The following is a 12,761-nucleotide window of genomic DNA, read 5'->3' as shown; positions in this document are numbered from 1 at the left end:
GAACAAATTCCCTTAGATTGAATATCGTCGCTGTCAGACGGAATCCTCGTGTCTCGAAAACCGTTATTTTTCAGGAAATTAAAAAAACGCCGTACCTTATCTGCAGTACACAGGGTTTAGTCCACGTTGCAGTGGATTGTCTTGCGCTAAATTCCTGTCCTCAGACGAGCACAAGAACTAGCGGGGGTCAAGATTTTTTTTCTTTGAGCCCAGTGTTTTGAAGACATTTACCTCAGAAGACGTGTTGATTCGTTGCGACTCTTCTTGAGGAGAAATATGCCGTGAAGCTCTCCCACGGAGTGAGGAAGAGGTGGACAGTTGAAGTGTCCAATGGAGTTATGAGATTTGCGCTCAAGCTATTTTCAAGGCTTTAGATTGGTTAATAACTTGTAAAAATAACAGACTCACGTGGGGACTGACCAATAGCATCGATATGTGAAAAAATATGAAAGTGACCAAATTTGGACATACGAGGTTTCCGCCCGACAGCGACGATATGTTTCTCTAGTTTAAATGCAAGCCTTCCTCCTATGAGATCCTTAGGCATCCTTCAGTGACGTGACATACGGCTAAGTACGGTGACCCATACTCAGAATTCGTTCTCTGCAGTTAACCCATCCAAAGTGGAGCCCGAGGCTTGAACCCACAACCTTAGGGTTAGGAGTCAGACTCTCTAACCATTAGGCCACGACTTCCCCCAAGTTGCTTTCAGAGTTGCTCCCCAAGTCTTGTAGGTCATGTGCCTTACATGTGTTCCTCAGCCCTCGGTCACATGACCATCCCAGAAAGAGAGAAACCTTAATCTGAGTCATTTTGTTGTGGTTAAGAACTCTGAGTCTCTTCCTTCTGGAATTAATGAGCAATGTGTAAGATATTTTATGTTGTGTGTGACATCACAACACAACGTAAATTGTTTAATTGTTGATGCATTGGAATTCTGAAGACTCTGTTATTGGGAAGACTTTAAACAATTTGGTGCTATTGAATTTTGTACGTGGGGGCACGGTGGCCTAGTGGTTAGCACGTTCGCCTCACACCTCCAGGGTTGGGGGTTCGATTCCCGCCTCCACCTTGTGTGTGTGGAGTTTGCATGTTCTCCCCGTGCCTTGGGGGTTTCCTCCGGGTACTCCGGTTTCCTCCCCCGGTCCAAAGACATGCATGGTAGGTTGATTGGCATCTCTGGAAAATTGTCCATAGTGTGTGATTGTGTGAGTGAATGAGAGTGTGTGTGTGTGTGTGTGTGCCCTGTGATGGGTTGGCACTCCGTCCAGGGTGTATCCTGCCTTGATGCCCGATGACGCCTGAGATAGGCACAGGCTCCCCGTGACCCGAGGTAGTTCGGATAAGCGGTAGGAAATGAGTGAGTGAGTGAGTGAGAGAGAGAGAGTGAGTGAATTTTGTACCACGTCCCTGTTTTTTTTTATGTAGATCATATTCTGTGGCTAAGAGGCTTGGAATGTTTTCTAGAATGCACTAGAAATATGACAACTATGCAAATCAGTCCATGTCTGGTGGCCTAGATAGTTTTAGTCTGGTGGAATATCCATTCCCAGGATTTTGTGGAGGTGGGAAACACTGATATCTGAACAAAATACCACTCATGCTTTTAGCATAAATTTCCCAACATTGCTTCACAGCACAGAAAGAAACTTGGCATGGTTGACTTGAGACTTTGTCTTTTGTGTTCAGTTTGTGGTCCTGTTTTGTTTTATGTTCCAAGACAACATCATCTTTCCTTAGCTTGCCTCAGTCTAAAGGCGACTTTGACCCAGTTTCTTTCTCGCATCTAGGGACATAAACCAAAAACCAGAACAGAGAGAGTAAAAGAAACCTGCAGAATCTCCTGGGGGCCCAAATTGTTTTTTCTGTGTGTGTTTTGTCAAATAGGTTCCTCAGACTTACTACACAGAATGCTCTGGAGAGCGTAGGCTTTAAAAGAACTCGTTTTCTGTTAAGAGTGTTAACTTTGAAACTGTTTTTTCTGAAACTCTGGTTTCTTCATCTGTCTTTCTCATGGAAACCTTTAGAGGTTCAAGAACAGAACTACCAAAAAAGAAAGGAGGTTTTTTTTGAAAACCAAGAGCATAAAATAATCAAGCGAATCCTTCAATATCCTTTGAAGAACCCTTTATTGTAAGACTGTATTCTTATTGTGTATCTTGACTGTGTTCCAGTCAAATCAAGATCTTTTTTATTTATATATATATATGATCTTCATAATGATCTTAATGATACTGTTGTAACCAAGACTCATTAGTTAGTGGATGAGGGCAAGTAGATCCCACATTAAAACGATATTTCTGGATATTCTGCGTGCTCAAAGACGTTGGCTTTTGGCTGAAACAAATACCACTTTGTCAACTGATGAGTTAAGGAGACGGTCCACTTGAGGTTGAGGTCGATGAGTGGTTCATCTAAGACCACTTATGTAGTCATTCACTACTGAAGGTGAGGAAATGTAAAAATGGTGTAAATTCGTTCGATGTAGTACGTTGTCATGTTCTTCTTTTAAACCACTCGACTCTAAAGTACTCATAACAATTCACGGCTCCATCAGCTGTAACAGTCCTTGCCTGGTGCGTTAAGACCCCCTGAATACCCCATGAATGGCCACTTCAGTATCCCTAAAACACACACTGAGCTTTCAGAGCTTTCCTGTCTGGTCAATGAGCTGCATTCATGTCTGTGCCCTCGAGCACTTCTAGACCTTATAACATTTTCTACCAACGTGTCCTGACATACATTTGCACACACACTTAGCCAGGCATGTGCTCACTGTTCCTGTCTCTCTTCAGTCTTTTATAGAAAGTGAACCGGGTTGAGATCTAATTCTGCTGGCAACACGAGGTGTTTTATGGCTCAACTCCCCCGTGCAGTTCATCAGTTTCTCCACAGATGTGCAGGAAATTAACTTGGACACAAAAGAACCAGAGGACTATGAAAGCCTGGGAGAAAGCACAAACCAACCAAGTGGCTGAACACGTGTTCACATATGGCACAAAAAAGTTCTATTTTGCTTGAGTGGTGTTTTTACGCTGCTTATCATCTTTGTGCAGATGGCGTGCGCTTTTTATCTAATTGGTGTCCACATGCTCCATTTCTCACTCATCTTTTTTCTGACATGTTCTCTTTTGCCCACCTGGTTTAGTTTGTGGAATCTACAGATCACAATACAGTCAAGGGTCAGGATAAGAAAGGTTAGATGCCGTTTCTAGGTAATCCTCGGAGTCTCCGGTAAACAGAGACAAGGCCATATGCCGTCAATCTCCTCGACCCATCTGTTCTGCAATGTTGGATCTTCAAACTTCTCTAAGATCACAAGCCAAGCGAAAGGGAAATGGAATTTCTACTTGATCATTCGACTGACACATTTTAAAAAGTAGCTTCAAAAGAATTTTGATCAACAGTCAACGGCCACTTGATAGCGAAGGGCTTTAAGCTCACAACCTTCTGATCGGTAGCACAAAGGCTTAAACGCTGGCTCTCCGACTCACCCCAATGTCAGAATGAAGCAAAGAACCAAACTCAAGTCTCATTAGCATTAGAGCCTGAAGTATCTTTCTCCTCTTATATTGACCCACTTCTTTTCACTAATCTCTAGGTCAAATGTCACAGCGTGGTCAAGCATCAGGATCAGAAGAAAGATTAGATGCTTACCCTCACTTTGAGCCTCCATAAAAGAGAAAGGCCATATGCCTGTGATATGTGATATCTCCAAGCCATCAGTTCTGTAAACTGTGTCCTTTAAACTTGGGTAAAACTTATTTTATTCAGAAGTTCTCAAAACAGGATATATACAGGAAATGAGGTTATTATCATGCTCCTGATTTAGGAGGATAGACTTCAGACAACATGACTACAAAAAACAGACATCAATAAAACAGATATGCTGTATGACAAGAACCAAACTTAAATCTCGTTAGCGTTAGAATGTCATGTACCTTTATCATCTTTGTGAAACTTGGACAACAAAAGTACATTGTGTAGGTTTACAGTTTTCGATGAGCCACAGACGAAACAATTCATGTGTCAACAAATTGCTGGTTGAGTATCAGCATCTCTGCTAAACTGGAGGAATTATAGGGGCTGTAACTTTTTCCTGGTGAACTGAAGGGGCTTAGATGGAACTCCTAATACTACCCAGTGCTTTTTAAAAAAAAAACTCCATCTTCAATTTGCTTCCATGTTACGTTTTAACAAGTCAGCAGTCAGGCCAAGCGTGTGCTAACAAGTGAACTAAACAGCGCTCTTTCGTCCCATTCTCAGCACTCTCTCAAGGCTGTCTGACCGCAGGACGTAATTTGAAGCAGCATGGCTTGTGTGTAAGTAAGCTGTGTACATGATTAATGAACAGACCAAAGAGCTTGGCACACGGCCGCCACATGATGAGCGCCCACTTCGGCTTTGCCAAGTTACTCACGTAGCCTCGGTACTTCATCACGTATGTGTCAGGCGGAGGAATGTCTGACATGATTTCCACCCTTTTTCCCCCTCATTCCTGCCTTATAGTACGTACTTTGGCACAGATTTTTTTTTTTATGGAAAAGGTTTTTCCAGCATGTTTTAAATCACTAGTGGGACACATGTCCAGGATATTAGTTTTTTTTTCATACTTTCCTTGTGGACAAATAGGGTCAGTAGACCAGTATTGGTCATTCAACAAGCAGAAAATGAATGTTTACCTTGGACCCTTGCTTAGAAAAAGGTAAATGATTGGCTGAGTAATATTTGCAATTGTACAAAATTCTGTAAGGTTTCAGGACAACCAAAGACAGGTGTGTTTATAATTTGTCAGTCTTTTTTTAAAACTGTCCAAGAAGCTCAGGAATGCTAGTTAGCTAGTTAGTAATGCAAATTAGCTGTAAAATCATCCCTTATGCATTCAGAGGTGGGAGTAAGTCACAAGTAAGTCATGAATGTCAACTCAAAGTCGAGTCTTTTTTTTTAAATATTTGTCAACCACGTCTAAAGTCTCAAATTTGCGACTTAAGTCTGACTCGAATCAAGTCGAGTCCACCATCTCTGAGTCATATAACTCAAGTCCGAGTCAAGTCTCGAGTCATGAATGTCAAGTCAATGTCAAGTCGAGTCTTTTTTTAATATTCGTCAAGCAAGTCTAAATTTGCGACTTAAGTCTGACTCGAGTCAAGTCATATGACTCGAGTCCCCCATCTCTGTGCATGATTGCTACACATAATAAAGTAATCAGAAACATAAGAGAAAAAGTGGGTGAAAGTGTCCGAGCAACTGAGAACTTTAAATAAATAAATAAATAAAAAACGATTAGACGAAGCACAGCGAGTTCTTATCTCTTCCACTGTAAAAAGAGCAGAGTAAACAGTTTAGATCTCTGCCTGAAATGATTCGCCAGACCATTAGCGCTTTGAGACGGCTCTTATTTCTGCTCTCATTAAAGTGAAGGAAAACAATGCTGCTAAGAAGCAAGCAAGCAAAGCTGGAATGTTCCATAGACCACACTGTCAAATGCTAACCTTGCAGTCTTTTGTTGGTTGTTTGCCTGTTACTGCTCAGCCAAAGTGATGTAGCTGTAACAATGGTGTCTGGTCATCTGTAACAAAAGCTAAGAGCCAATTTGTAGGATTGAATCAAGCAGAAAACCCCCTGAAAGGGTTAAATGAACCATGGGATATGAAGCTCCAGCAGCGTGTCTAGCAACAGGCCATATATACTGTTTGGACAATTCCGCAGTGGAAATGTGATGACATCTCCATGAATCATAACCTGGATAGTGAGAAACAGGAGCCAAACGCTGCCTCTATTTAATGCGAGTTAAAAAGAAAAATGGTCTAGTCATTGAAGCTAAAATAAACATTTCTCTCGCTAGTTCACTGCCCTCAATCTCTCGTTTGTAATCTCTTATCTTCATGGATGACTAATTGAAAAAATATGAGGTATGATGTGAAGCCTGAAGCCTCTTTGCCTGGATGGTATGTTGGTATGCAAGACTGCAGCTGCTTTAAAAAGGAGTCCCACAATTTAACCATAACGTAACTAAACCTAAGCTAGAATTGATTTGGGGTTTTTTATTTGTTCAGTTTTTTAATGTGTAAATATTTTTTTACCTCCTCAATGCTGTGGTTAAAAAGTGTAGGTTTCTCACTACATTCACTCACTCATTCATCTTCTACCGCTTATCCGAACTACCTCGGGTCACGGGGAGCCTGTGCCTATCTCAGGCGTCATCGGGCATCAAGGCAGGATACACCCTGGACGGAGTGCCAACCCATCGCAGGGCACACACACACACTCTCATTCACTCACACAATCACACACTACGGACAATTTTCCAGAGATGCCAATCAACCTACCATGCATGTCTTTGGACCGGGGGAGGAAACCGGAGTACCCGGAGGAAACCCCCGAGGCACGGGGAGAACATGCAAACTCCACACACAAGGCAGAGGCACACAAGGCACAACCCAATCAAATTTGGCCAGAATGAGGGGTTTTATTGGCCAGGTTGGTGTGACCAGCTAGCAGCTTAGCAAGCAGGTAGACCATCTAGGCCAGTTGGGTTGGAAAGAGCTTGACAAGGGAAAAAGCATCTGAAGTAAAATAAACATAAAAGCAGGTGAAGATCTTCAACTTCAACCAGCTTCATCACTTTTTTTTATCTCATGCATGTTCTAATGCTGCCTAAATATCTTTCCTACCATGAGAAGTGCCAGGTATGAAGATGGATGAGGTACTGAGACACGAATGCCTTTGAGTGTTTCTGAGACACGGCTAAAACTCTACCAAGTGCTAATTCTCTACTTTAAGTGACTACAAAGTAAAATAAAAACCACGTTGTCCAAAAAATCATCAAACATTTCAAATGTTTTTCATTCTGTTTGATAAATCTTCCCACAATTCCAATTTGTTCCCCCTGCTGGCTACGATACAGCCGGTAGTTTGGAATTCCTTATGGGAACCTTATGGGAAGCAGGTCATCTCTTTTGACCTTGGATCACTCTGTCCTGGTTCTTTTGGAGATAGCTTCAAAGAGCTTCCACTTCTTCTCTAGGAAGCACATACCATACATCAAACTGACATGATGTGGACATCAAAAGTGAAAGATGAAAAGAAGGATGAAGAAGGGTGAGGAGCTACTGCGATATGACCGCAGCGAGAAGGTTCTGTTTCCTTTAAGATCCCCCTCAGGCTGAGATCATCTCTCTTGCAGATACTCTTTCAGATTTTTGGACATGCCAAAGAAAAGGCTTTGAGTGGAGAAGTGAGCGGATTATTCTAGAAGAGCGTGTTTTGACACCTAACACGTGTCCACAGCCTTACAAAACATTTTTTTTTGGCTAGCACCTTTTTGGTTAAATTATTTGTGTGTAAAATAAAATGTGTTTGTGAATCTGGAATTAAAATAACACACAAGGTCAGATGTGGATAATCTGGCAACCTAAAAAATATCACTGAATGAGTATCACTGAAAGATTGAATTTATCATTAAAAAAACAGCAGGTCAAAAGGTCAGAGAATAGATTTATAACAGGAAGTGTTTTATTGTGTGTGTGTGTGTGTGTGTGTGTGTGTGTGTTGTCATTTCCTGTTATGAGCCTCAGAATATCAAAGCAGACACACATGATTGGATACACACACACACACACTACACACTACACACACAGTGCTGCTTCCTCACTGACCTGAGCATATACAATGCACAAAGACACAAATAAAATGCTCCTGTGCAACACACCACTGCACACCAACACAGCTGCAACACTCAATTACTGTGTGTGTGTGTGTGTGTGTGTGTGTGTGTGTGTGTGTGTGTGTGTGTGTGCAACTGGTACATAGATGTCACATTTGGGTCTAACAACTCAACTAGGTACAGAATATCAAAGCAGACACACATGATTGGATACACACACACCACACACACACACACACTACACACACACACATACACACAGCCTGTAGGCTAGGCAATAAAACAAAACCTCAAGAAATGGAATGGACTGAGATTGAGATTAGATAGGACAGAGACAATACTGCTAAACCGCACACACCTCACTCTCTCTCTGTCTTTCTCTCTCTCTCTCACACACACACACACCTCTCTCTCTCTGTCTTTCTCTCTCTCTCACACACACACACACACCTCTCTCTCTGTCTTTCTCTCTCTCTCACACACACACACACACCTCTCTCTCTGTCTTTCTCTCTCTCTCACACACACACACACACACACACCTCTCTCTGTCTTTCTCTCTGTCTTTATCTCTCTCTCACACACACACACATCTCTCTCTCTCTGTCTTTCTCTCTCTTTCTCTCTCACACACCTCTCTCTGTCTCTCTCTCTCTCTCTCTCTCTCTCTCTCTCTCTCTCTCTTACACACACCTCTCTCTCTCTCTCTCTCTCTCTCTCTCACACACACACACACACACACACACCACTCTCTCTGTCTCTCTCTCTCTCTCTCTCTCTCTCACTCTCTCTCTCTCACACACACACACACCTCTCTCTCTCTTTCTCTCTCTCTCACACACACACACACACACACCACTCTCTCTGTCTCTCTCTGTCTCTCTCTCTCTCACTCTCTCTCTCTCTCTCACACACACACACACCTCTCTCTCTCTTTCTCTCTCTCTCTCACACACACACACACACACACACACACACCACTCTCTGTCTCTCTCTGTCTCTCTCTCTCTCACTCTCTCTCTCTCTCACTCACACACACACACACACCTGTCTCTCACACACATACACACACATCTCTTTCTCTCTCTCTCTCTCTCACTCACACACACACACACACACACCACTCTCTCTGTCTCTCACTCTCACACACACACACACACACACACCTCTGTCTCTCACACACATACACACCTCTCTCTCACACACACACATACACACACACACATTTCTGGTTGTTTGGTTTATGTAGAGATTAGAACCCATTTGGGAACCAACACTTGACACAAACACTTCAAAAAAAAGATCTTTAGATGACTCTTCTCAAATTAATTAATTAATTAATTAATATTTATGGTATATTAAACATTGAGAGTTCTGTAGAAACTCTGACCAATCAGCGCAGTGTAGATTTAGAGAAGGGTGCGCTCTGACCAATCAGAGTAGCGCGGTTTGGGTGTGGGCGTGGCTTTTGGTGATAGTGAGGACCTGAGTCGTTTCATTCACAATCTCTCGGTGGATGCGCGCGGGCTCACACACACTCACACACACTCACACACTCTTACACACTCTCACGCACTCAGGAGGACTTTGGTAACGTCTGGTTCCCGGATCAATGGATTTGCCCTCGGAGCGCGTGTGGCATGAGGATTTTTGTCGGTCTTGACTTCTCACGTTTTGCACGAGTTCCGCAGTAATGCTGGATTAGAGACGTGTCTGTATACGTGACTGCGCGCGACCCAAAATGATCCTCACTCGTGAGTAGAGTTTATTTACTGGTTCTTTCTTTCATTGCTCCAGAATATACAAGTGTGTGTATAAATATACACACAGGCAACGTTACAAACCCCTGAATGGTGTGTGTGATTCAGTAAAGTTTGCACTCGCATACCCACTCTCATACCCACTCTCATACCCACTCTCATACGCACTCGCATACGCATACCCACTCTCATACGCACTCGCATACGCACTCTCATACCCACTCTCATACGCACTCGCATACGCATACCCACTCTCATACCCACTCTCATGCCCACTCTCATACGCACTCGCATACGCATACGCACTCTCATACGCACTCTCATACGCACTCGCATACCCACTCGCATACGCATACGCACTCGCACACGCGAGACCTCTCTCCCACTTTCTCCGCACGGTTGCATCAGGAGCTCGTTAATGTTCAGTACCTTTGCACTCACTACTTACAGCAGAAACGTTTCCTCTTCATATCACTTTCTAAGTAACATTCCACTTATCTTCTTTTATTTTTCTGGGTCTTTTCCTCTCTTCCAGATGTCACACAGCTGCTGAATCAACAGTGTTTATTCTAATCAGTGTGTTTGGTTTGGCCTTAAGTGTGTCTTATCTAATAATAATAATAATAATAATAATAATAATAATAATAATAATAATAATAATAATAATAATAATGAGTGAACGCAAACTTTCCTTTAGGTTTTCAGCTTGTCCACATCTTCACACCTGAAGGTCCACAGGGAATAGTACTAATGTACTCCAGGGTTAGAGCTGAAGACCATATGGTTGTTTTTTCTCTTTCTTATTGATGGATTATTGATTATTGATTAGCTTTACAATAAGATCCACAGGATTTGATCAATGGCGTGTTTGGGGAAAAAAACTTTATCAAACGTTCAGTGTGTTTGTTCGACCTTTAACTAATAATAAAATATTAAATGCTGTCTTTGGGACTGGACATGTGGCTTAAGTACAATAGCGTAGATGAATTTGTTGGAATGTGCAGGGTATTTTATTTTTTTAAGGACTGGGACACACACACACACACACACACACACACACACACACACACTTTATTAACATGTTCGGTCTCCACTTTGCCAGCAGAATTGTACTGTCCTGACTTGAGATCGTGTCAGTGCTTGTGATCGGTGGAAAGTGACGTGTAAATGGGTTTCAAACTAATATTAATGACCTCCATATGCCAAGGTGTGTGTGTGTGTGTGTGTGAGAGAGAGAGAGAGACAGAGTGTGTCCAGATGGAAAGGATCATCTCGTTTCCAGGGTTTCCCACACACTTACACACTCTTCCCATATGTTTCCGGACCTTAATGGAATCATTCGATATGCCTCAAATCCACAGAGTGATGCATGAACATCCAGGTGTGTGTGTGTGTGTGTGTGTGTGTGTGTGTGTGTGTGTGTGTGTGTGTGTGTGTGTGTGTGTGTGTGTGTGTGTGTGTGTCAGCCAGTGATATCTTTAAGCAAAAAGTTTTGGCACCCCATCCTGGAACAGAAGTTCTGGCTACACATATTTATTACCCGTTTAAGGGGCGGGGCTAGCAGCATGTCTGTTTGATTGATTACACGTGCGACGTCACACAACACTGTGTATATACCTGGTTTAAATTTTTTCATGTTTCATAAACACTTCATAATTATTTTGTGATTGTTAGGGTGCCAATACTTTTAAACACAGTCTGTCGATAGCATCCTTGCAGTTTTTTTTATTGTTACAGTTATCAGGAAAATAAAATTATCCGTAAATATGGTCGGTCGAGGTGACGATATTTTTAGTTCACTGCTACGCTGACTGTATAGTGTTTAATCTGAGCCGATCCTCCATGTGGAACTTAACTAGAACCCTGAGCTGTCTGTATCTGTGAAGGTGATCGCAAACATTGGCTTTGAAATGCTAGAAGAACCAAATTTACATTCTCAGTCTCCAGAAGACCAGCGTCTGTTTCTCACACACACACACACACACACACACACACACACACCGCAGGGGGAGCATGCACTTCCCTCTTCCTCCTCCTCCTCATGCTGACACAATATTGGCCTGCAATTGTGAGAACTTCCTCAGACAGGAAAAGGAGAAAGAGAAAGAGAGAGAAAGAAAAGAGCTGGATAATTTTAGAAGCTTGTATGTATGAAAGCTTTCCTCATGCACAAAGTTCAGAGCTCACAATCAAAAGCACTCTGTCCATCACCGGGAGTTTATTATTTTTTTATTTACCTCACACTTTACACTCAGTTTTGAACTAAACGACCGCATCACGTCATCGCTGAGTGCAGCTGCAAATAAATGATCGAACAGCTGCGAATAAACACGACTGGATCAGTTAAGCGTTAACGAGTTCAACCCGTAAAAAGAGGCGTGGATTTTTAAGTAACCATGGTGACCACCTATCAGGGTATGATTTAGCTTTTGATTGGACGGGAACGCACAGAGACCAAACGAGAGTTTTAAAATGCTCTGAGCGATTGATGGCGAAAAAAGTTAAGAAATATTTGCGAATATTATTTCAAATTTATAAAACTCAAAGATTTTTACATTTGTTAACTTGAATAATTAAAAAACAAAGTTGTTTTTAATGGTCGAGGAAACTGATGTTTTAGTGAAGGAGGCGTGGCCTCTGTGACCTGTCAGTGTGAGGGAAGGAGGCGTGGCCTCTGTGACCTGTCAGTGTGAGCGAAGGAGGTGTGGCCTCTGTGACCTGACAGTGTGAGGGAAGGAGGCGTGGCCTCTGTGTCCTGTCAGTGTGAGGGAAGGAGGCGTGGCCTCTGTGTCCTGTCAGTGTGAGGGAAGGAGGTGTGGCCTCTGTGTCCTGTCAGTGTGAGGGAAGGAGGCGTGGCCTCTGTGTCCTGTCAGTATGAGTGAAGGAGGCGTGGCCTCTGTGACCTGTCAGTGTGAAGGATGGAGGCGTGGCCTCTGTGTCCTGTCAGTGTGAGCGATGGAGGCGTGGCCTCTGTGTCCTGTCAGTGTGAGGGAAGGAGGCGTGGCCTCCATGTCCTGTCAGTGTGAGGGAAGGAGGCATGGCCTCTGTAACCCGTCAATGTGAGCGAAGGAGGCGTGGCCTCTGTGTCCTGTCAGTGTGAGTGAAGAAGGCGTGGCCTCTGTGACCCATCAGTGTGAGGGAAGGAGGCGTGGCCTCTGTGTTCTGTCAGTGTGAGCGAAGGAGGCGTGGCCTGTGTGACAGTAACCTTCAGAGCCTCTACTTTAGTTCTGACTTGATGAATATTGATCATATCTTCCTTTGTTATGAGTAACTAGTCTTGTACACGGGGTTGAGTTTTCTCTCCTTGATTTATTTTGTTAGAAAAACATATTCAT

At 43.0% G+C, this 12,761-nt stretch overlaps 1 protein-coding gene across 2 annotated transcripts in view; it reads left to right on the top strand.

Annotated features, from left to right (window-relative positions):
• Positions 1 to 12,761, top strand: part of dlc1 (DLC1 Rho GTPase activating protein) — a 67,896-nt gene that overhangs the window by 35,716 nt on the left and 19,419 nt on the right. The window contains exon 1 of one of the 2 annotated variants that reach the window (XM_060864668.1): positions 9,176 to 9,420. The exons of the other annotated variant lie outside the window; for it this stretch is intronic. Coding sequence (XP_060720651.1) covers positions 9,408 to 9,420 — 13 coding nt within the window. The 5' untranslated portion in view covers positions 9,176 to 9,407. Of the gene's footprint in view, positions 1 to 9,175; positions 9,421 to 12,761 lie in introns of those variants that run through there. 2 annotated transcript variants of the gene reach the window in all.

Source organism: Tachysurus vachellii, chromosome 2 (genome assembly GCF_030014155.1).
Source record: "Tachysurus vachellii isolate PV-2020 chromosome 2, HZAU_Pvac_v1, whole genome shotgun sequence".
NCBI classification, from domain to species: Eukaryota; Metazoa; Chordata; class Actinopteri; order Siluriformes; family Bagridae; genus Tachysurus; species Tachysurus vachellii.
The sequence above is the reverse complement of the archived record's forward strand: the minus strand, read 5'-3'. Positions and strand labels throughout refer to the sequence as shown.